At 37.4% G+C, this 20162-nt stretch overlaps 1 protein-coding gene across 1 annotated transcript in view; it reads left to right on the forward strand.

Annotated features, from left to right (window-relative positions):
* NAP1L4 (nucleosome assembly protein 1-like 4) overlaps positions 1-19279 on the forward strand; it is a 24619-nt gene extending 5340 nt beyond the window's left edge. Inside the window, exons 6-14 of the mRNA XM_010003870.1 lie at positions 488-613; positions 1946-2017; positions 5513-5652; positions 6572-6717; positions 8265-8287; positions 8931-9050; positions 10081-10110; positions 11376-11432; positions 18004-19279. Of these exons, the coding sequence (XP_010002172.1) occupies positions 488-613; positions 1946-2017; positions 5513-5652; positions 6572-6717; positions 8265-8287; positions 8931-9050; positions 10081-10110; positions 11376-11432; positions 18004-18042 (753 nt within the window). The 3' untranslated portion in view covers positions 18043-19279. The remainder of the gene's footprint in view (positions 1-487; positions 614-1945; positions 2018-5512; positions 5653-6571; positions 6718-8264; positions 8288-8930; positions 9051-10080; positions 10111-11375; positions 11433-18003) is intronic.
* The last annotated feature ends 883 nt before the right edge of the window (positions 19280-20162 follow it).

A 20162-nucleotide genomic window follows, 5' to 3' on the forward strand; every position in this document is an offset into this window, starting at 1 on the left:
GGGAATCCTATATCATAACAGACTAATAATGAAAAATAACCATGAAAACCAGCTTTACCAAGTATTCTGTAAAAGTGGAAAGCTAAAACAGGATTTCAGAGGGCAAAGTTAAATTTTAAATTTTTATATGAAATGTTGTCGTTGGCAGGTGCAACTACAGGAATGAGATTAATAGAGAAATAGAAAATTATTTTTTCATTTTGTAGAAAGATAGAAATGTGTTTTAATTATTTCTGTTTGTCCCTCAGTCTCTTTAGCCTTTGTACAAAAGAATTCCAATTTAGTTGAAGGTACATCTGAATTAAGAGTTTAGTTGTGGAAATAAACCTTTTGTCTCTTAACTTTATTTACAGAGAAAAAAACTCTGACCTTTTAAATGTTCATTGAACAGAGCTTCAGAGATTACAGTAGTCTTGTATATCTGTTTATTTATTAAGTATATTAAGAAGATTTTATTTACTACCTTAAATGTTTCTGTATTTCTCAGGGAGACCTGAAAAATGTGGTGGTAATAGAAGAAAAAGCAGAAGCGCAAGAGACAAATGTCAAAGGAATTCCGGATTTCTGGTTTACTATCTTTAGGAATGTAGATATGCTAAGTGAATTAGTACAAGTAAGTACTTCTTCCATATAATGAGTGCTTCTGCAGTGTGTGTGTGAGACTGAATCTTTGAGTCTTCAGGATCCCTAACATTCCTGAACCTGCTTGAATGTGATGGACAAGCGAAACAGCTGACCCAAAATGCTACTTAAACTTGTTCAAGAAATAATGTTTTAACAACCTTTATATATACTAAAATGCAATTGTATAGACTCATAGAATTGTTTTGGTTGGAAAAGACCTTTCAGATTATTAAGTCCAACTGTTAACCTAGTACACTGCGAGTTCACTAAACCATGTCCCTAAGTACCTGTATCAACATGTCCCAAATACCTCCAAGGATGGTGTATCCACCATGTCCCTAGGCAGCCTGTCCTAGTGCTTGATAATTTTTCAGTAAAAAAATGTTTCCTAATATCTAATCTAAACCTCCCCTGACCCAGCTTGAGGCTATTTCCTTGTTATGTTGCTTGTTACATGGGAGAGGAGACCAACGCTTACCTCGCTACAACCTCCTTTCAGGTAGTTGTAGAGAGCAGTAAGGTCTCCCGTCAGCCTCCTTTCCTCCAGACTCAACCACCCCACTTTCCTCAGCTGCTTTTCAGAAGACTTGTTCTCTAGACTCTTCAGCTTTGTTGATCTTCTTTGGACATGTTCTTGCACCTCAGTGTCTTGTAGTGAGAGGCTCAGAACTGAACACAGTGCTTGAGGTGTTGACTCACCAGTGCAAAGTACATGGGGAAAATCACTTCCCTAGTCCTGATACAGGCCAGGATGCTGTTTGCCTTCTTGGCCACCTGGGCACACTGCTGGCTCATGTTCCTCCAGATGTTAACCAGTACCCCCAGGTTCTTTTCCTCTGGACGGCTTTCCAGACACCGCTTCCCTGCTTGTAACAGCTGTTCCCCTGTTGTTTTGTGAATTTAATCCATAAAGGTTTATTTTTGCAAGGATACTACAAACATACCCATGGATTGGTTGAATTAAATAGCTTTTATAGTTTTGCCCTCGCTTATTGCTTTTAATGCTGTTAAGAAAGAATTCTCTGAATCAAATCTTTTTGTGAATCTTGCTAGCCATAAATGTCCTGACTGAAGTTATTTTATTTCTCAGTATTTATTCATGAAGCATAGTATGGTAGCGGCTTACTTTGCTTTACTGAAGATCAAGCCAATCAGTTGAGAATTTGACACGTGGTATTTGCGACTACAATGAAGAATTTTGGATCCAAATCTGAACTTAAGCCTGAAATTCTTCCTTAAGAACAGATTGAACAAGCAATTTTAGGTTAAAATTCTATTCTTCTAAATGTTGCCTAGTGAATAAGCTTTTTTTTTCTTTTAGGAATATGATGAGCCAATCTTGAAACATCTGCAGGATATTAAAGTTAAGTTTTCTGAACCTGGACAGCCTATGGTGAGTTTACTCTGCTTGTTTCTCAAAGGTTGTAGTAGTGAACAGCATTCCAGAATTTTCTTTCCTTTTTTTTGGTTGGAAAATATGTGGAGAGTTTTTCTTGGTTAATACATTTATGCTTTGCCTTCTAAAGATGTATCTTTATGCTTCCTGCCCCTTGGCTCTTTCATCCTTAGCTTGGTGTGTGTGTGTGTGTGTATATATATATACACACACACATATTTCTGATATAATTGTAGTTTCTAGATTCCAATTCTGGCTCAACTCTGTCACTTTTTTTTTCCTCTCTCAAATCCCAAATTAGCTAGTCTTACTAGTAAAGTTACATGTCTGCTTTATGTGTGTGTGTATGTATATATATATATATATACATACACACACACATTTCTGATATAATTGTAGTTTCTAGATTCCAATTCTGGCTCAACTCTGTCACTTTTTTTTTCCTCTCTCAAATCCCAAATTAGCTAGTCTTACTAGTAAAGTTACATGTCTGCTTTTAATTTGGGCAGGAATTGTGGGAAAAATACTAGATGCTACTTATAATTGAATATTTCATCAAAATAAGAGATTTCACTTAAAGATTAATCAAAGACAAAGGTGAATACTGTGCCTATTGAAAAGGATAAAAAAATATATTAGATGGTCTTTCAAAAGTGTACCTAATGTGTAATTTTAAAATGTACAACTTTACCTTTTTTGGGAATTCTGTTGTTTTATGTTCAGTGTACAGAAACAGATACTGTGTAGAAAATAAGTTGTTCTGTTTATTTAATTCATTCAAACTATTCTTACTCCTTGAATTCCTTTTGAGGGGCAGGCAGGGAGAAGTACAGGATTTGAGCCTACACATCCTTTTTTAAAACTTCTTCCTTGTTTTTTTCCCCGTATTTGGGTTTTTTTTGCTTTGTCTTGTGGAGTTGTAGTCTTCTGACAAAGTCCAAAATAAATGCAAGAAAAGTTTTGTTGAAGAGTCACATAAGAAAGATTATAGGACTTTCTCAAAATGCCTTTTGAAGGTTAATAACAGCTGAAGCCAAGTTGTGGGGTTTGTTTGGTTTTTTTTTTCTTAGTTGTCATTATTTTTCTTCTATTAGTACCAAAAAACTTAAGCTGATAATAGGCCAGGCAAGTAGTATGGACAGAGAACAATTAAGTATTAAGTTCCTAAATACTGCTAGGGATGGAAGAGAGGATATATATTCATACACAAAATAAAGTATTCTATCAAGTTAGTGTGGTTTATCTTGACGCATATCTGTTTGGTGGCATTTGGATTATTTGGGAAGTTATTTTTGTCTACAGCATTTTTATGTTCTCATTCAGCTTTGTTTTACATGACTTTGAGTTGAAGAATTTCTCTTCAAACAGAAGATTTATCTTGTCTCGCACTGTTCGTAACCTGTTGACAGCACATTTCTGTTAATAGGTTCCATTCCGGTGCCACATCAAATCCAATAAAGGAAGGCTGACAAATTCCATGTCCCTTCTGTATTTGGAGACAAAAGGATGTATTCCTGACTACTTGAGAAACATGTTCACTGTTGTTTGATGACTGTCTTGGCTGAAATACTTTGGCTATTGAAATTGCTGCAGCAGTGGTAGCTTTGTGCTGTAAAAAGTTACCATAACCATAACAAAACCACTAATTCTGCTGTGGATTAGAATCATAGAATCATTTGGGTTGGAAAAGTACTTTAAGATCATCAAGTCCAACCTTTAACCCTACTTTGCTGTATTCACCCCTAAACTGTATCCCCAAGCATTACATCCGTATGACTTTTAAACACATCCAGCTTTTTGTGAAAGCATTTGATACTGTAGGCAAAATTTGAAATACATGTCACAGAGGTCAGCTGATACCAAAAGAAAAGATGTCCAAATAAAGACTACTGGAAAGGTTATTACAGCACCTCAAATAGTATGTGAAATTTGAAGCTGCTTCTTACTGTCTTCTAGTTAGCGGGTATGGAATAAGATACTGAAATGCAGTCTCTACAGATATTTTTTCTTGGTAGTCCTGAGGATCCTGCATGCTAAGTAGTACCACTGTTACCTGTTTGTAGCACCAGTAACAGTTTGTGGAATTGTTTGGGTATGAGTGTTAGTTCCCTTGAACGTGATTGCCAGGGAGAGATTTGCCTTAGCTGAAGACACCAAACTATCTTTAAAATGGAAGTAAAGCTGAAATAGGCTATGTGAAGCCAACATACCTGTTCTAGTTCACATCTGGTTCTCAGTTGCTTCGTTTAAACTGTGAGCATGTGGTTTCAGTCAGGTGAGTGCATTCATGGGGTCTAGTTGCTTCGTTTAAACTGTGAGCATGTGAGTTGGAAAGTCTGCTGTTGCCACCAGTCCCTTCTTGACCACTGTCTTTCTAGGTTTCAGTCAGGTGAGTGCATTCATGGGGTCATAGAAAGGAGCTTGTACAGAAAGACTAAGGGGCTTTTGGGACATAAGAGAGGGATAAATACCTGATGAGCAGATTGTTGTCCCTGGAGTTATTTATCCCGTCTACCATAGTGAGCCCTCAAAAAGAGGGGAGCCAAGACACACTGATAACAGACCCATTTCCTGGCCTGAGCCTGAAGAGTGTCCGGGGAAGTATATTCAAGGCTACTGTTTTTGTATGCTCATGAGGTCTAGCTTTTATGATGTATTGTTAGGGGAGTAAATAAAATATTTAAAGTAACTGTTCACTGTGTTTTGGCTGTGCAGTAGATTTGATTATGTTGGGGATTTCAGCTGTCAATCCTTCTATGTTATTGAACTGACCTGCCTAAGCAGACCTCCTCCCCCTTTGAGTTAGTAAAGCAATGCTGCTGAAAACCTTATGGTTTCCCTTGTACCAAGGGAGTTTGAATTTTGGTTTACTTTTAAGTAGCTGATAGTTGAACCTGAGTGCAAAGTGGGCTTATATAGCATTGTGCAATGGGTGTTTGCAAATTGATGTATTGTGTATGCTGCAGTTTTCTATAGCTGGAGCCTTTGGTTCTCCATGTAAGAAACTGAATTTCTGTAAACAATTGTCAGGTGTCACAGGTGAGGTGCCCTCAAACATAAGCAGAAACACCTGCTTCGGGCTGTGTCCTTTTAAAACAGGGTTGATGACTAGGCTTCCACAGAAAGTTAAACCAAGACTTTTCTCAAAGTAATTATTTCTATACTTGCTTTTAAGACAGCAGTTCTGTATGTAAAGGTGAATGAAATGTAGTAGATTACCCGATTAGAATTTGAATTAGCCAAGATTGTAGCTTCTTGCACATTCTTGTTAGCCAAGATTGTCCTAGCTTCTTGCACATTCAGAATGGTTGACATAATTAATTCCTGCCTCTTAATTTCCTTAATTTCCTGCCTCTGCTGCAGTTTGAAAGTTATGTTTGCCATTGAATTTTTAATCCTATGTTCCGTTGGATTAACAATAATTCTACTGATGCACCATTTCAAAGATAAAATGTAGTGGTGACATAAAACTGTAATGGAACTTTCTTTCAGTCTTTCTCATTAGAGTTTCACTTTGGGCCCAACGACTACTTTTCTAATTCTGTCCTGACAAAAACATACAAGATGAAGTCAGAGCCGGACAAGACAGACCCCTTTTCATTTGAAGGACCTGAAATAGTTGATTGTGAGGGGTAAGGAGAACTTGAAATTCAAAAAACCTTCTGAAGTAATGGCTATATTTTCCAGATGTTGTTTTCTCTTACTGTGACAATGATTAATGAAGATTTTAAAAAAAAGCTTTTGCTGACTTAAAAACCAGGCATGTTTGTAGGGATGCTAATAATTATCTTGGCCTCAGCATGCAGACCTGACACATACTATGAATTTTAAATCCTTAATGTAATAGATTATTAATGAAGTTACAAGCCTTTTATTTCAGGATAATTGGGTAGATACATTTTAGTCATTACATCTCATGATGGTACAACTGTAGATAGATGGAAATACTTTTAATTGAGATAAAAGTGTCTGTTTGCACAGTGGCAGGAAGGAGCTGAAAAGTAAGCTCTTTCTAACTTGCTGTACTTGACTGCCAAGTCAGCCCAAGCACTGTTCTTAGGAGAGCTAAAACGTGCTTCTCCCTGACTGCTACTTGCCTATTTATTTTTAGGGTAAATGGACATGGCCTTGGCCTGTAGTGAGAGGACATAACATGTTGTTTTCTAAGTGTTTGGCTGTTGGAAGAGTAATTCCCAACTGTTGAGGTTTATTTATTTATTTATTTTTTCAAATAGCTTAATGATGCTCTGTGTTACAAAAATCTAGTAGTTGAGGCGAAATAATATTAAAGTGTGGGTAGGGTGAGGGCAGTGATTACTCTGAGAAGACTATTTAGCTTTCATTTAGGGAAATATTTGATATGTCCAACATACACATTCTCTAGCACTATGATATGTCTGCTTGACATCTTGTTAAGTAGATTTGTCAGTGTGTGTAAAACTAGCTTTTGAGAATGATAGGCCATCTTTGCCTTGATGTTTGTGCTCAAATGCTCAGTTTGTTTTCACTGATGTCTTAGTTAAAGTACTTTTTACCACGTGTTGTCTCTAGGTGTACTATTGACTGGAAGAAAGGAAAAAATGTTACAGTTAAAACAATCAAGAAAAAACAGAAACACAAGGGTCGAGGCACAGTTCGGACAATTACTAAACAAGTACCTAATGATTCTTTTTTTAACTTCTTCAGCCCAATCAAAGGTAAGCTTAGAAACTGAGAATTTAGGATTCTTAAAATGTGTTGTGTTTTACTTGTGTGTATTTGTATCTGTACAGTTTAAACTTACAGACTATTCAAGCTGCTGCGTTGTATACCTTTTTCTTACTAGAGGAAGAGAGGAAATGGCAGCCCATTCAAACAGATAATTTCATTCTGATGTTATTTTCTAGAATTGGAGCACTAGGTATCTTGTGTAAACAGGATTCATTGTACTGAAGGAGTCTTGTGCAGCATCTCCTAAAGAAGTTGACTTGTTTTGCCACAGGAGGGCTCCATGCATCAATTTGAGGTTTTTAACATGCAAAAGAAATCTCTTCCGGTGTTCCAAGTTATAGCATGTCAGTTTCATTTAAACCTTTGTGATGATGATGGAACTTCCTGTGGTCTTTTCTGATTAATTAGTGATCCCTAATGCTCCATACATACCTGCATAATTTTCCTTGTCACCTAATGTTAGGTATGTACTCATGTATTTAAAACATTTAGATGGATTCTGCAAACAATATTTATTCTTGATACATGTCTCATTGTACTTGTGGTTTACTTTGTGGACTTCAGAGATGTACTGAACAAAACTGACATTAGTTCTTGATTCAGTCATAGTCATGAACTACCTGTCCCTTTAAAATACAACCTCAAATCACTATGTACCTGGGGATAAGAAAAAAGTGATAAGTATTTCCTAAGTTGAAGTTTGTTTGGTACAGAAATGTCCTTTACCTTAAACAACCTTTTTTTTGTGTTACAAGTAGTTGCTGCTTTCAGAAAGGGAGGGAGATTTGTTTGCCTCATGATGGTCTTACATTATTTTCTTTTAAATACTTGAAGGACATACTCTGGAGGTAGCTGTGTAAGAAGGATAAGCTTCTGACATGTGCTGGCAGCTGATACTTGCAGTTTCAACTTGAAAACAGACTGAGCCAAATTATCCATTTCACAGTAGAATCACAGTACCATGGCACATGGAGTAGAGGAGGGAAATCTCTTTGGGGGGGTGGTTTTGTTTTGTTGTGGTTTTGTAAACAAACAAACCCCCCACAGCTTTCCTTACTGGTTACATTACTAAGCCTCTGCTCAACGATGTGTTGCAAATTCATGACAAAATGTTAATCTGCTTGATTTGGGGAGAGGAGAGAGTTCTTAGTGTTCTAGCAAAATAAAGTTGGTGTAGTTACAGCATTAATATAGAAATAAAATGTGTTGATTGAGGGGAGAAATGTGATCTGCAAGCCTTTGGAATGCGTCTTTGCAGAAGGAGTATCCTGTACAACAGTCTTTGGTGTCAGAAAGGCAGCTTTGGTGCTCTTGCCAGAGCACATAATTATTGCAAGTGCAATTTTCGGGGTTTAATTTAAAATGAATCTGAATTGTCTTTAAAGGTTTCATAGTTAGCTGTTGAAGACTTTATAACCCAAATGTTTTCTGGTATGAAAGTGTATTTATTTATACTGTGTTTTGTCATCTTGACTATTGAGGTGAGCTCGACTGTACAAACTTTTCTTAATTTTACTGTCTTGTCTTTTTGCAGTATCTAGCGATGGAGAGTCATTGGTAAGTTTACGTTTCTGAAATTGCATGATAGCTCTTTGCCTTATCTTTTTTGCTAAACACCTCTATAATGACTGTGTTCTTTTATTAAGTAGTGTGTATTTTTATTGGTGTTTTTGCTCTTGCCAAAGGTGAACTTTATCTTGATAAAAGGAAAGATACTGTTGACTTCTCCAAGTAATCCATTGACGTTTTGCTGTTACATGTTTTGCTGATCTAGTACTTCTATAATGGTCACTGTAGGGAAGGGGTTTTTTTTGTCCTCTTCCACTTGGCACCACTGCATGACTGATAGAGGATTTCTTTTTATATCAATCTGAAGCAGTCTGAACAATCCTGTAACATCATTTGTCAGAACCAGCAAAGTCTATATGAGCCTTTTTGGTTGAAGTTGTTCCAGTAGGCCAGTAACCCATATGAAGAAAGAAAGTACGACACTTTAAAAATATCAATTCTGCAAATCTAGATTTAGACTTACTATTTATTTTGTTGTTACAAAGTTAAGTATACTGAAAGTACATGTGACCTGAAGGTTGATGTTGATGACAGTGTGATGTTTATCAAATACGTAATTGAAATATTTTGGTTCACTGCTCTGTAGCACGTCACATTTTTATTAGAAAAATGAAACTGAATTATTTTACAGGATGAAGATTCAGAATTTACTTTAGCAGCAGATTTTGAAATTGGACACTTCTTCCGTGAAAGGATAGTCCCTCGTGCTGTGCTTTATTTCACTGGGGAAGCTATAGAAGATGATGATAACGTATGTATGCTATCAACATTTTGTTTATTATCATAGAATCATAGAATCCTAGGGACCTCGAAAGATCATCTAGTTCAACCCCCCCTGCCAGAGCAGGGTCACCTAGAGCACATCACACAGGAACGCATCCAGGTGGGTTTTGAATGTCTCCAATGAAGGAGACTCCACAACCTCCCTGGGCAGCCTGTTCCAGTGCTCTGTCACTCTCACAGTAAAAAAAAAATTTCAGATATTCACCTTGAACCTCCTATGCTCCAATTTGCACCCATTACCCTTTGTCCTATCACTGGTTATCACTGAGAAAAGCCTAACTCCATCTCCCTGACACTCACCCCTTACATATTTGTAAACATTGATGAGGTCACCCCTCAGTCTCCTGTTCTCCAAGCTAAAGAGACCCAGCTCCCTCAGCCTTTCCTCATAAGGGAGATGTTCCACTCCCTTAATCATCTTTGTGGCTCTGCACTGGACTCTCTCAAGCAGTTTCCTGTCCTTCTTGAACTGAGGGGCCCAGAACTGGACACAATACTCCAGATGTGGCCTCACCAATGCAGAATAGAGGGGGAGGAGAACCTCTCTTGACCTACTAACCACACCCTTTCTAATGCACCCCAGGATGCCATTGGCCTTCTTGGCCACAAGGGCACATTGCTGGCTCATGGTCATCCTCCTGTCTACCAGGACCCCCAGGTCCCTTTCTGCTACACTACTCTCCAGCAGGTCAGCCCCCAACCTGTACTGGTACATGGTGCTTCTCTTCCCCATGTAGGTAGTCACCATGTAGGTAGAAACATTCTTCTTTCCTGATTAGATTAGCATGTAGTATAAATTACATGAGAATAACGAAAAACCTGAAGAGTTCCTGTTACTTAGGAATAGGGAAGAATCATTCTACCTGCTACGAGTCTTTAATCTTTGCTTCTGGAAGGGACTTAATTTCAGTTGCTGTGTTTGAATATGCGAGACCTATTACTGCAGATGTTATGCAAATATTAGCAGAGCTAATAAAATCTTGTTGGTTTTTTTTCAGTTTGAGGAAGGTGAAGAAGGTGAAGAGGAGGTGAGATGCATACTGTATCTTTTATAGATAACTTATTACCTGCTGTGTTCCAGAAGTAGCCGTATCTGGAGCAGAAGATAGCTGTTCACAAATGGTCTTGTGTATGATACTTGTTTTCAAAGAGTTCAGCATTCCTGAGTTTACAAAATATAGCTGGTTTTCCTCTTCACAAAAGTAATTTCTGCAAGAATATTTATCAGATTTTTTCTAGTATTCTGAAAGCTACTTTCTGACATGATTAAAAAATTAGACTACTTTTTTTTTGAGTGCTGCATAAGAACCTTCAGTTTAAAGTATCTGTTACTTAGGCAGTAGTAGAATTCAGCTGTCAGCTTTTAGTTGTTAAAAGCTTGAAGACTGGGCCTTGCTAAATGTAAAGGAAAAAAGGGAGAACATGTGGCTCTTCAGACCAAAAGCTCAATTTAGGCTGGTATTTCTAATATAACAAGAGGTCTGTTCTTGTATGAATACAAACATACTGTGAAAGGCTTGCACAAAACCACTAAACGATACCACACTTAAATGAATTATTATCCTTTACAGATAATTATATTTTTCTTTTACTGTGGTGTTCTTGCTAATTGGTTAAAGATGTATACCTGACATGAAGTTCACCATAGTAAAAGTACATCATAAGTTGTTGAGCTGGTGATCCGATATGAGCTGGCAGCCTTCAGCTCTTCAGTCTCTTCTGTTTTTGCAAGCTGCAATACAGACTTCTGGGCTTAGGCTGTTGAGTGACTAAACGTTTTCTTACTTTTATTTTTTAGGCTGAGTCTTGATAGAAGTGTACGTGTAGTTTTAATCTGTCTCCAGTGCCAGATGTTACTACTTGGATGTAGGCATGTGCACAACAGAGTGTGAAAATACTGCAAAATCCTGTAGAAGTACATAGCCTATCCACAGTAATCCAAATAAACAGAGACTCTTTTGGAAGGAGGTCAAAACAAAGAACAAAATTAGACATTTATCTGTCAAGTAGAAGTTAAAAATTGCTTGGAGACTGCAGCAGCTTATGTAAGAAGGTTGCCTTAAGCCATACTGAACCTTTTAAATCTGTGTTTTAGATCTTCTTTTAAAGATTTTTCTTTAAGATTTTGAAAATGCTGAATTCTTTCAAGTCAGCCCAGGTAGTCTTAGTGCTTATATGTGAAACACTCAGGAATACTGTGGTAATATAACTTGCTGTGTTTTTTTTTCCATTACAAAAAGCTGCACTTTTAACCTGTTTTAATTTCTGTTAGTTTATCTCTATTTTGTCATAGGAGTTGGAAGGGGAAGAGGAGGGAGAAGAGGAGGAAGATGCAGAGAGTGATCCTAAGGTAAAGATTTTTGTGTGCTTAGTCATAATACAAACTATAATAGCAATGTAACCAAGGTTGAAACAGTTTGTGAAAAGATTACTAAGAACCAAAAGCTGCCCTAGCTTCTGACTGCCATGTCTTCATCTTCTTCAGTAATGAAATTGCTTTTGAAAGAGAAGTTAGTATTTCCATACATTGAGAAAATGGTAGGTTTTGTCTTCCAAGCTGCACTAAGAAAAAGAATTTCTGAAGTGTATGCCTTCTTAATGGTATCTCTGTATAATAATGATAGATACTTTTCCTTCAGAAAGGTCTTATTTCAAAAGTTCTGTGGCTGGACTTCAACTTAGAATTAGTCTGACAAGTCTCAACTAGCTTGTTTGTATTTTCTTTTCCTTAGAACTGTTCTTTTTGCTGGTCCTAATGGCTGCAGGTTAGACTCTGCATGTCTGTACTCAGATAGAAATCAAAAGTTAGTCCCCAACTTTGAATTTTAAACTTTATGAGATCTGGTTTAAAATTCAGTCTTAAAGGTTAGTGTTCCTTCTGATAGATATTTTATGATCTTTCGGTTATGGTAAAGTTAATGCTTACATTTATTGAAGGTGGAACAGTGGTGACAGAATTGAGTTAATTTAGTTCTTAAAACATCAGTTTTCACTTTTTTATAAAGGCACAAATGAAAAAGTGAAACTTGTGCAAAACTGCGTGATCTTTGGCTAGAAGTCTGAACAGCAGCTCAACATGCCAGTCCTCTGATGCAGAGTTTCATGTACATCATCATATCAAATGTTTTTTGTCACCATATTGAGAATTGAGTTTGTTTTTCTTTAATGAGAAATTGTGTATAGCAAAGAAGGTCTGTCTTGTGGAAAGATTGAACAGGATTAGAGTGGAAGAAATTATCATGTTCTGCAGCATCAAAATGTAGTGTTGTACCTCTATGGGAGAAAGTGGGACAGCTGAGAAACAAAATGTTAGTTCTGAATCCAAGTGTCTTTATGCTAAGTATCAAATACCCATTTAAAGGATTTGGTATTCTATTAAAAAAAAAAAGCTAAAGGTACCTTGGAAGGTTATAGTTATTGCCTCCTGTATTATTTTGTACATTTCACTTTTCATTCATGCTGACAGTTCCTTTCAATTTTTTCCCATTTAGGTGTAATTTAAGTCTGTTTATCATTCATACATTTCTAGGTAAGGTGGAATTCCATTCATATGTAACTTCCAAGAGTCCCATTTGTAGCCATGCAATGTGGTTTGTTTTCTAGGGTTTTCTGGTTATTTTTTTGCTTTTACCTTATGTGGGGAAAAGAAATGGGGGAGTGGTGACTTCAGATTTTAGGTTTTACTAGTAAAAAAATAAAGAAATGCATATAGAGATTAACGCCTTTAAATCATAAAATTAAGTTTGACTTCTGAGAATGACCTCTGCCTTCCTGGCACAACTTCTGCTTTGTCTTTATAGCAGTCAAACTATTTTGTATACTGAGACTTGTCAGACTTTACTTTTTTTCTTTTTTCTCATTTGATGTTGCGTCTCCACTGTCTGTAGTATACTTGCAAATTGTTTTTTAAATATCTCCTCTGCTCTTTTTGAGAACTCTTGTAAGTCATCAGCTTACTTAGTACGTCTTTTCCAACATTCTTATTTATGCTGGCTGAAAAAGGCAGTCAGTCACTCTTAGAGGCCTTTTCTTGAGCTCATGTTTCTGAACAGGTATGTTCTTCTGCTCATCTGTCTTTTATTTAAAAGAACAACAAAGAAAAACTCCTTTCATTCTCTACTGTAAGCTTTCACCTTTCATCCCATGCCTCAGAGAGCAATTCCTGCAACAGGCTTCATACTTGTTCAAGTGTATTTTAGGCTTGTATCTTGGTTTTTTTTCTTTGCTTACTTAGGAGAAGCTGTAATCCCTCCAACTCATCCCCTTTCTGCATAGGTAATGCCCGTCTTTGCCTTTGTTAAACTCACACTTGGGCTGTTTTTTTATTTTCAATCTGATACACTTTGAGAAGCCAGCCACCCTGTGTCAACATACTTGCACTGTTTATTCACCTGTAATAGTAGAACATCAGTTTGTCACAACACCTTATATGTTGTCTTGCTGCACGTTGTTACAAAAAACAATTGTGTATTTTCTTACAATTAAAAATTATCAGCCACTGGCTTCAGTTTTTCAAGTCAACCTGGAATTCTGCTTTTTTGCCTTTGAAGACTCATACCCCTGATCCTGTTTTCCATTCCTTCCTCTGTCCATCCCATTTTCTAGTCCCCTTTCTCCCCATCCCCTGTTCCTCTTTGCCTTTCAGTTCCTCCCCTGCTTTTCTTTTATCTAGAGTAGTTTTCCTTTTCATGTACACACATTTATTGTTCTTCTGGTTTGTTTTCCTTTCAAATCCAATTTCTCCTCTTCAGTCATTTTCATATTATCTCCTCATTTATTGTCATACCATATTGGCTACATAAATGTTAACACTTTCTGTCTTGCTAACTTGTTAGCAAGCTGTTCGGTTGGAACCAGATCGTGATACTCTCCTACACAAAGCACTTGTACTATGTATAATTGGCTTTGAAAAACTAAGCAGATGATAGGAAGCACCTTCAGAAGATGCTACAAAGACAGATAATGTAGCTTGTTTGGTCTAGTATATTTTTCTATGTGCTTGCATGCTCCGTTCCCTTAGCTACCTTTATTTCACAGTACTCAATGCTAAGCTTGAATAGAAAAGTAGCTGACAAGGTCATATAGAAAACAGTTTTGAATTACGAACTAAAAAGCTGCTGTGGGATGAGACTGCATTTGCTTCAAGGTTCTTACCTTTTAAGTAACAGTGGCACAAGGGCTTGTTAGCAGCAAATTCATTTTCAGAATCTTTGAAGCATTCTGTCCAGTTGTGGAGGAAGGCAGTTCATACCACTTGCTTGCTTAACTCCATTTAGCTCTGAGTTTACTTCCTATGTATATGTTTGGTATCCTTGCTTTTTCTCACTCAGTAACACAGACTAGAAAAGGAGCTAAAATAAGTTTTATCTTTAGGACCCCTAAACTGGACTCTAATGGTAAGACATTTGAAATACAGAAAGGCTTCTCTGCTGTAAAGGACATCAGCTTTAGTGTCTGCTGCCTGCATTGATGCCATTGTTGGCAGCAAAGTCTTTTTGGGAGTACATGAGATCTTGATGGGCTGCCTGTGATTTTATGTGAAAAAGATGTGGTTAGAAAGGATTAAATTGGTCAGATAAATGGTATGGATACTTTGGGCTTCTGCCCCTGTCCTCTAAGACACCAGATTAATTGCATGGATAGATTCAGTAGGCTGTATGTATGAAAGTCATGAAAGGAATATGCTTCAGACCTGCTTTTAAGTCCTCATTTTAGCCCTATGATCCTGCAAATTTTAGGTGAAATTCCCTTTTTAAATTTGATGCATGTCCTCTATGTCCATGAGCTGCTGATGCAGTTCAGGTGGTGTAGTTGCCAGTGTCTGTCTGGGCAAGTGGTCTGCATGTGGGTTAATTACCTCAAGTCTCTTGCATTGTTTTCCCAGGTAATAAAATCAAGCAAAAGTATATATCTTTTAATTCTGAGCAAGTGGTGCAATAAAAAAGCAGTGTCAAAAAAAGCTTTTTATTGAATCTTATTAGCAAAGGAGAAAAAAATAGGTGGTAATCTCACTTGTTTAGTGATTTGAACTGGAATCAAAGGCCCAGAGTAGTTTAAAGTCCTTGCACAGAATAAGTCAATATTACTAAATGCTTCAAAGATTAAAAAATTTAAAAAACTTACCTGTTACCTGTTAAATTTATTTTAAAATAAGATGCAATTCCTCCTTATCTTTGCCAATTGAGGTTTCACTGTTTGCTCCTTACTGCCTGGCCAGCACATGATGTCACTGTTTGGCTTAGGTTCGACAACAATGCTCTTGATCCCCTCCCACCTGGGTAGGGAAGGAGTGATAGAAAAAGAGAGACTTGGCTGGATTGAAACTAAACTGCACAGCTTTAATTAAACACTAATGATAAAAGAAAATATATACAATTATATACAAATATGTTCAGATATGTGCAAAAGCCTCTTGCGTACCCCCACCCCCAGCAACTCTCAGCACTCTCCTTAGCTGCAAACAGTCCTGAAAAATCCCAGACTGCTGCTGGATTGGTAGTGGTTGTTTGACCAAACGTCACCAACAGTTTGGCTGCTGTGTGAAGAGCAGGTTCAAACTTTATAGCCTTGCTTGAGGGAGTATTGATGTAGTATCTCAATCACAGTTGCAGCCTGGGCTCTGGTCCCTGATCTGACATGAGCTGCTAGAAGCTAAAAATAAGTTTCAACATGCTCGTGCCTGATGAGGCAGCTATAACTTGAAGGAAAAGGTAGTTGTCTCTCTGTGCTGTTGCCATCTTGGGGTTAGACTGTGAGATGCATTGTAGGAGGCTGACATGTAGCTGGAGGCAATATGGAGCTCAGTGGCTTGCTTAGCAAGAGCAGTGCTGTGGTATTAGAATGGTAGAACGAAATTGGTTGTGTTGGAATCTGCTTCTGAGATACTCCCGTGTTACTTATGGCCTACTTAAGATTTTATATGTATGGTCAAGATAGCATACAGTTGAGGGCTTATCTAAAAATAGCATAAACTTGCTGTATTTCTCAAAATTCTTTAACAAGTGACTCATCTGAGAACCCCTTAAGTCCTGGTTTTTGTCTGAGAACAGCAATAAATGCTGAAAGATCCATAAGAATGAACTTTGTAATCTCTGTGACTCAGTTTTTACATGATACAATATTATGATTTAAATATTTACAGAAATAAAGGCAAGTGTAGAGAAATGGAAGTTTATGAGAAAATTCAACAAGGGTTTTGACTGATTATTAAAATTCAGCTGAAGAGGTTGCAGTGGTCAACCTAAGTGTGTCTGATATAAATATGACAGATTAATAGGAAGGAGGGAAGGGAGATGGACAGATTTTTAAGTGCTTTCTAAATCATGGCTTTTTTACTTGATTATGGCTTTTATCCAGAATGCATGGGGATGGGAAGTTATGCTGTGCACTACTCTGTGGCCATGTTCAAATACAAAGTAGTTAAAAGAAAAATAGTTAATTCTGGAAAGCTTTTTGATAAAAATGTTGCTGTGTTTTCCAGCCTCTAAATGAAAAGGAATAGCATGCAATGTATTAGCTGTGGCAATCAGACTTTTTTTTAAGAAAGGGAATGCTGATTTTGTTTCCTGTGTAAAGGTATCACTCTTTTCAGGAGAGAATTCATGCTATATTTAGTTCCAGATCAGTGAAAACTGAGTTCACATCACTGTTATTTGGAACCCCAGGCAGATGAGAGAGTACAAAGTTGAATTTAGCCAGATGTGCTGGGGGAGGAAAACCATAAGGGCGAAGTCTGAAAGGTCTTTTGCTTTTCTGTGCAGAAGTGAGAGCATATGGTTTTAATATAGTCTTCCAGTGGGAGTGATAGAGATGGCTATAACACTAATGCAGTTTGGGTGAGGAAGAGAAAAATAGCCTGGCTTTAGTGCAGATTATCAAGGGTGAAACTTTATAATAAGGAATCTTAGTTGTACCTCTTCTTCCTCACTACAGGCAAAATGCTTAACCTAGTCTTAGCTTACTTGATATATAATGAACTCTTGCATATTTGCTTCTACAACATGTAAAGCTCTTCTTTAGGGTAGTTACATTGTTTTGTGGTCAGTGACACTCCAGGTGTCATGTTTTATATCTGTATTTTCCTTTACTAGAATTCAGCAGGCTTCTGTGGCTGCCGTTTATTTATAATAACCTATATTAAGAACAGTGACTGGAAAACCAAACAGGAAGTATGCTACATAAATTCTCCTGCATTCTAAGAATCCTATTTTACAAAAAAAAAGTGCAGTGTAAAACCCGAAGTTCTTAGCTGTTTGAGTACTTGTTCTCCTTCTGAAATACATTTCCTTTTGCCAAAGGGGAAGTTGTTTTACTACCTAATAAAGGTGTTTCTACTTCTGCATATTTAGATTGACATGTGGATTTGCCCAGTGTTCAACTGTTGAATAGTTACCTGCTGGTGATGCAGAACCTAGAAGAAATCAACACTTTAATTACATTTTTATCACCTTAGCAGAAAGGGCAAAGCTTCTAAGGAAAAACTTAAACGTGCTGCAGAATAAGCAGCCTACCTTCCCTGCCTTCCTCCCTCCACAGAGTTCATGAGGAGGTGGCAGTTTATTGCTGAACTCCTGAAGAGGAACTGAGTCAGATTGAGCCTCTGGTTGGGAGGAGTAGAAGGTGGTTTGCTTTCTTGTTCGTTTGAACCTTGGCCTACTGGATAGAGTGTAAGGAGTGCAAATGTAGCTTAAAAATAAAATGCCAAGCAGTTTGGGGCAGGGGGGAACCCGATAAATATGGTGACTGCTGCTCAGAGCTGTATGATCTAGCTAGAGTTTACCTGTAGCTTTTTTGTATGTGCTAGTGGTATCTCTAGCTAATTCAAAACTGCGTAGCCAGTTTCTTTTATTTGTTGAAATATTTGCTTGTATGCTTTTTTGATTTTTAACTTTTTTTTTCCTTTTATTTTTCCCTTTATGCAGAAAGATTCCAGCCAACCTGCTGAATGCAAACAACAGTAATAAGGAAATACCACTTGGAAGTGATATTTGAACAACTTGTAATAAATATTTGGATACCTGGCCTGCAGTTCAGGATATTCCATTGCTGCAGCACAATCTTATTAACAATGCTTAAAATTAATTTGTTTTAAAATGCATGATTTTCACTAACTTCTTTATTGCTTAACATGTACAGTGGCAACTTCAATGCATTTGGGAAATATGAGGTTTAAATAAAGCACACTCTACAGCCGTTGGTACACTGTAGCTAAGTATGTCTATAGGCCTTTAGAGCCTTTTTTGCCCGATGCATAGGGGAAATAGTCCAGACTACCAAGTGACAATTATCCATTTTCTTGTTAAACATTGAAAATTGTGGAATAGCAATGTGCTGAGAAGCTGAAGTAAATGGATTACACGTATGGTAGCTGAAACAGAGCAATATGACTTTTTTGCTAGTTCCCTCCCCACTTTTTTAATGTTTCTTGCAACCTACAAATTGAACTAGTGCTTGAGAAGCTTTAAATGTCATATTTATTATCTCAGTAAAACCAATTGAAGTAATTTTACTTCATTGAAGGGGGTGTCATATTTGAGACTTAGTTGTTCATCTTACTATTTATTTATTCATGTTTGTAAGTACTTTGCCAGATTTAGTGCTTTTTAATAGTTTTTAATATACTTGAAAATCATCTTCCTCTTTTGCATACAATATGGGTACTTGTAAAACAAGTAATTTGAATTGGTCTCAATGTAGTAGTCTAGACAGAAGAAACAAACTTGCATCAAAATGACAACTCTTCTGGATGAAGATCAAAATGCAAAGCCCAAGCTGTTGCTGTTGATGGATGTGGGTTGCAGCCAAAGAACCAGAATCTTTCCAGTAGTCTTATGCTTAGTGTCCAGCATGGAAGGACCTTTCACTATCAACACGGAAATTTATCAAAATTCAGTTCAATAAATCTGAATTTTTGGTGTCTTACTTGCAACACTGAAATTATTCCATTCCACAGTTTGTTTTATTTGGAGTTCTGAAATCTTCAAAACTTAACTTTTGTTGTTGTGTGGCACTTCAGGTACACATTTCTAGTTTCAGCATCCATTGCCAACCTCTGGCAGCAGTTGAATAGCAGCTGTATCAACACTGTGACCAGGCATGTAGAGTGCTCCAGCCTTACCTTACACATTTGTAACTTAATACAGTGTTTTCAATTTGTACAGATTAGATAGAATATTCTATTAAAGTTGTGAAACATGATTGTTGGTGCCTGTCTGGTCCATAATGCTTCCTAGGACAAGCAGATATCTCTTTGACTTTTGGAATGGAGCTGTGATGCATTTAAGAAGGGGCAGGCCAGCTGTTGGGCCTTGTAGAGCTCTTGTCTGAACATCCTGCTGGTTTCCTTTGTTGGCAAAAGCCAAAGAGCAGCCCTTGTAAATATTACATTACAGAGTTCTTTGATGTATATCTGAACAGACTTGCTCAGTTTGTAAGTAAATGGTCTGGAATGTTTTGCAGGATTTAGCTTTTTAGGGAAGCAGTGCCATTATGAAAGATTCCATGTGAATCTGCAACTTGGTCATGGACTAAAGGAGGTCACAGGGGACATGGACCCATTTGTGATGTGTTAAGATACCCCTACATCCTTATCTTGCAGTCAGGAACTGTGTAATACTGCTTGTGTGGCATAGCGTTGAGGCAGAAGTGGGTTCTGGACTTCTGTGTTCTTTAATTAGTTTTTGTAACCAGTTGTTAGACTATAGAGAGAATGGTATAAAGGCCTGTGTGACAAAGGGAGGGATAATGGATGGCATTTGCACACAGTCAAACTCATCAGTAACAGTGCCAGTAATGCTGGGCACGTCAAAGATTTGACCAGCTTTTTTTCTTTCTCTGTTAAAAGGAATTGCATGGTAGTACCCCCATACTAAAGAAGTACTTTCCACTACACAGTTAAACAAGAGTGCTGCTACCTGGAGATAAACATCTGCAAATTAGCACACTCAAGTAATTTATGTGCATGAATCCTGAAAGGCTAACTTTAATTTTGAGAAAACGGGAAATTCCAGAACACAGAGTGAATGTGCCAGCATTCAGGGAGTGCAAATGAGGTGGGTGGGTAAGTGCATAGGATGGGTGC

Source organism: Chaetura pelagica, unplaced genomic scaffold (assembly GCF_000747805.2).
Source record: "Chaetura pelagica isolate M959 unplaced genomic scaffold, ChaPel_1.0 scaffold28, whole genome shotgun sequence".
Lineage (NCBI taxonomy): Eukaryota > Metazoa > Chordata > Aves > Apodiformes > Apodidae > Chaetura > Chaetura pelagica.